Source organism: Otolemur garnettii, unplaced genomic scaffold (assembly GCF_000181295.1).
Source record: "Otolemur garnettii isolate 467f Iridium unplaced genomic scaffold, OtoGar3 scaffold00032, whole genome shotgun sequence".
In the NCBI taxonomy this organism is placed as follows: domain Eukaryota; kingdom Metazoa; phylum Chordata; class Mammalia; order Primates; family Galagidae; genus Otolemur; species Otolemur garnettii.
In genome coordinates this window covers 2,126,871-2,131,609 of record NW_003852427.1, presented here as the reverse complement: position 1 = coordinate 2,131,609, position 4,739 = coordinate 2,126,871, and the positions used below count along the sequence as shown (strand labels likewise).

General features: G+C 36.5%; 1 protein-coding gene across 5 annotated transcripts in view; it reads left to right on the top strand.

Annotated features, from left to right (window-relative positions):
- SFMBT1 (Scm like with four mbt domains 1) overlaps positions 1–4,739 on the top strand; it is a 157,391-nt gene that overhangs the window by 141,012 nt on the left and 11,640 nt on the right. For all 5 annotated transcript variants that reach the window (XM_003789384.3, XM_023513023.1, XM_023513024.1 and 2 more), the window contains 3 exons: positions 812–951; positions 1,742–1,851; positions 2,558–2,733. In XM_003789384.3, coding sequence (XP_003789432.1) covers positions 812–951; positions 1,742–1,851; positions 2,558–2,733 — 426 coding nt within the window. The remainder of the gene's footprint in view (positions 1–811; positions 952–1,741; positions 1,852–2,557; positions 2,734–4,739) is intronic.

Genomic DNA, 4,739 nt, shown 5'->3' with positions numbered 1-4,739 from the left:
AAAAAAAAAAAAAAAAAGTTGTTATGAAGTACCATATTCATACAAATACAGTAGAAACTCTGTTAAGTTGACCACCCAAGGGACTGTAACAAACTGGTCGACATATGCAAGTGGCCACCATAAGGAACTAGGCCTACTGTATTGATACACATGTGGTGCATGTCTGGTCTATGAAAATTAGGTCAACTTAAGAAGGTAGTCACTATAGGGAGGTAGTTAACTATCAAGGTTTTACTGTAGTTGAACTGGGTCTTTAGGCCTAGTTATATCCCACAGTACAAGAAGAACTTAGAGATATGGTCATAGCATACTTTAGCCCTCGGAGATGAGAGAGCTCCCATAACATCAAAAGCTGCCCTGTTAGTTTGGTGAGTTTTAAATTTAGATTAAAACTGTAGTTCCAAATAATAGTCACCATTAATTCTCAGAAATATTCCATAGTAAATGTTTGAATAGTTGGTTGTTGATGACCTAGAAAAGAAATTTTTGATCATCTGGAATCAGCAGGGGTTCTTGAAGTAGATCCTCCACTTTCTTTATCGATACAAGTATAGGGTTTTAGAACACTATTGCATTAAATCAGGAACTAATTGGCAGTAATGCAGGATGTTGTTTGATTTTAGCAGAGTGATAATCTCTGTAAGTAGAAGGTAAATATAAGCTTTGTAAGTATAAAATATTTTAAGAACATTCTCAGACATGTGTTAAGTTTCAAAATATGTAATTCTGAACTTTATATAAATGTAGTAATTCAGCTTTGGAGACATGGAGTAGAGACTATTCTGAATATTTATTTCTCTTCATTTCCCAGTTATGATTAATGGAAAATATTGCTGTCCAAAGATATACTTCAACCACCGTTGCTTCTCAGGGCCATATCTTAATAAAGGAAGAATTGCTGAGCTTCCTCAATGTGTAGGACCTGGGAACTGTGTTCTGGTCCTTAGAGAGGTAAGATTCTGACCTAGAGCAAAAGAGCTTGGAAATTTCACAGCATTGTTCTAGGCTCATTTTTATAGAGAGATGCATTCCATAGATGTGACAACTCTAGATTTTATCAAAAGTTAATAACTTTTCTCATGTATTAGTGAACAGGGTATATAATTATTTCTACATTCATCTAAGCAGTTCTTCGCATAGTAAATTCACCCAATCAGTGTAGAAAGGTCACCTACCAGCCAGAGACCTGTGAGATTAGTCTGTAACTGAGAGGCATTAACTTAGGGTCTGTGACAGAGCTTTACAAGCACAAGTGTTGTATTGCAGGTAACAGATATGAGGACATGTTGAACATTTTAGCCCTAAGGGTGGTAAGGCAGGGTTTGGGAAAGCTTTTGGGCCAGACTTCTGTAGCCATGAGGAGGCTTAAGTGTCCAAACAAAATTTTCAGTGTATCATGCCTGGGAAAGCATTCAGAAGTACATGCTACAATAATTTGAAATTTGTGGTGCCTTTTTTTTTTCTGACCATAACATTTTGAATGTTTAAAAAGCTGATAACTTTGGGCAGCTGTCATATCTTCAGTATTATTGGTTAATGTTTACTAATAATATGACTAGAATCATTCTCCTAAGTGACCGTAACATTCTAGGGCAGTGGTTCTCAACCTTCCTAAGGCCGCAACCCTTTAATTACATACACCACAGGTTGAGAACCACTATTCTAGAGTAGTTAGCAAGAGTGGTTCTAATGGTCTGCTTTTCTCTTTCCCACCTATATTTTTGCTTTAAACCGAGCTCAGGTCCTCACTTTACTTATCAATGCAGCTTATAAACCCAGTCGTGTTCTTCGGGAGCTCCAGCTGGACAAAGATTCTGTGTGGCATGGATGTGGGGAAGTCCTAAAAGCCAAGTGAGTAGTCTGCTCTGCCCTTTTACTCTTGTCTTTAATAAGTCACAGAATCAGTTCTGTGATATCAGAATACTTATATTTCCTAGGGCAGCGCTTTTATAGCTACTTGTGATGAAGGACCAGGCTCATTTTCTTTTTCAGATTTCCATTCTATCATGGATGAATACATTTATAAAATATGATAAAAATGATTCATAAGAAATATGAAATTTAAAAGATATAAAGATGCAAGAATAATTTTATTATATTTAAGAGGCATAAAATTATTTTTTTAATTACTGTGAAAGTTTAACAACGTTTATTCTTGCTTTTTCACCTGATCTTATCATGGATGGATGACAGTTGGCAGGTTATACTGGTCCCTGAGCATCACTGCTCAGGATAAAGAAAGATTTAGTGAGAATCACTTTTCTTTTTATGCTATTTAGTGAAATTGCTATTTGAAAACTTTAACTTAAGAAAAGAAAATAAGAACTTTATTTTGCTACTTAAAATAACTTAGCTTTTAGTTATCATAGCTAACCAGATTTAATTTGGCTTAAGTACAATATGCAGAATTTCCTTATTGTTTTCAGAGTCCTCAAACTGTAAAGGAGATAGAATATTCCAAGAAACAAAAAAATTCTTCAGGCATATTAATATGTTTGACTTTTCTCTGGGTAATCATTAACCCAGAAATTTGGCATCTCTTGTCTTCTAATGGCAGATATAAAGGAAAGAGTTATCGGGCTACTGTTGAAATAGTGAAAACAGCAGATCGAGTGACTGAATTCTGCCGGCAAACCTGTATCAAACTGGAATGCTGCCCTAACCTCTTTGGTCCACGGATGGTTTTGGATAAATGTTCTGAGAACTGTTCTGTACTTACAAAGACCAAATACAGTGAGTCATGTTTTTCCAATGAGTTGATGGTAGCAACTGACCATACCTTACATGCTGGAAAGCTTTTTATTTTACAGACATTCATGGATAGCAGAGGTATGCAAAATTTTTCTTTAAAGGACCAGATAATAAATACAGGGTAGATACAAAGTTTCTGTGTATATTACCGTGTTAAACTATTTTAAATTGCACATGAACTTTATGTCCACCTTATATTTTATGCTGCAGGTCAGATGACCTCTCACAAATTCTTTTTTTATTTTTTTCTATCAATATTTTCACTTTTTAAGAACCCTTTTAGAATTGGCTCAGGGTCCCCAGTATGCAACTTTTATTACATATAGCATGTATGTAAATTACCTATTGCATCTAATAGGATATGTAACTCATTTATACAATCTTCAAGTACTTATTATGCACTCACTATGTGCTTCCAGTGTTCTAGCACTGGGATACAACAATAAAGACCAAAATTCCTATCCTTAGTGAGTTTACGTTTAAACCCACTAAGAGAGAAGTATTATGGGGAAAAATGAAGCAAGGTGAGCAAGCAAGGTAGGACAGTGAAGACACCGGCAGGTGGGGCTCGGCGCCTGTGGCTCAGGTGGCTAAAGTGCCAGCCACATACACCTAAGGTGGCAGGTTCGAATCCAGCCTGACCCGCCAAACAACAATGACCGCTGCAACCAAAAAATAGCCAGGCATTGTGGTGGGCGCCTGTGGTCCCAGCTACTTGGGAGGCTGAGGCAGGAGACTCGCTTGAGCCCGGGAGTTGTAGGTTGCTGTGAGCTGTGAAGCCATGGCACTCTACCCAGGGGGACAGCTTGAGGCTCTGTCTCAAAAAAAAAAAGAAAAAGAGACTGGCAGGTGAGTGTTCTTTGTGCGGATGGTCTGGAAGTTGAGTCCGGTAACCTAAAGGAAAGAAGATATGCTGATATCTTGGTGGGAATGCTCTGGGGAGGGGGCTGCAAGGGCACAGCCTTGAGGCAGGTGAAGAGTAACCAAGAAGCCAGTGGAAGTTGGGGAGATAGAAATAGCAGAAAAGGAGGTAGCTGCAACTTGACTCTAAACAGTCACAGCAACATCTGTTTCCTCATCTCCTTTGTGAAAGAAGGATGAAATTCCATATAGGATGAAATTTCCAATTTAGAACCTTGTCAGGGCATTGCCACTCAAAGATGAAATTCTAATCCTACTTTTCCTTAAATCCTACAAGGCCTGATATCACTTAGGGAGAATTAACATGGAGTAGGGTTTTACCTTGTTAAATTTGAAGGATTTCTTTTAGGGATCTGTGCCTCTTAAGTTTTATAGTTCTTGGAAATCACTTGAGAATCTTGTTAAAATGAAGGTTCTGATTCATCAGGTATGTGGGTATGTGGGGCCTGAGTGTCTGTCTGCATTTCCAACAAGCTCCCAGATCCACTGATGCCTATACTCCAAGGTCCATACTTAGCATGATGTACTTTATAATCATTATTTGAATTAAAAAATCATATAAGAGTCTAACCTTCTAGTTTCTATTTATATTTATTGGATTATAAACTCCTTAAGGGCAGGATTTATTGTCTTTGCTTTTTATTATATTAGACTCAGCATTTAGTTTAGGAAATTACAATTATTAGCAGCTAAGTGAAAGTATTTATGTAAGTACATATGTAAGAACACCACTTTGAATCTGTGGAAGGAAGGTGTATGGATTTTATTATGCTTTTGGTCTAAATTTATCTTTCACAGTGATGTAGTTGAAATTAGCCTAGAATTTAGGTGAGTCTATAATTTTTCCTAATTAGTAATTTGAGTGATGTCAAATAGATTTCCATCATTAAGAGAATTCATTTTTTGTAGAAAATTTGATTTTTATATTACTTTAATACATAACAGAGCTAGAAAATGTTTCATTTTTTCCTGTATTCTAAAATTTGTATGACAATACAAAAGATCTAGAATAGCCACAACAATCCAGATAAAGAGGAATAAAGTTGGAGGACTTTTTTTTTTTTTTT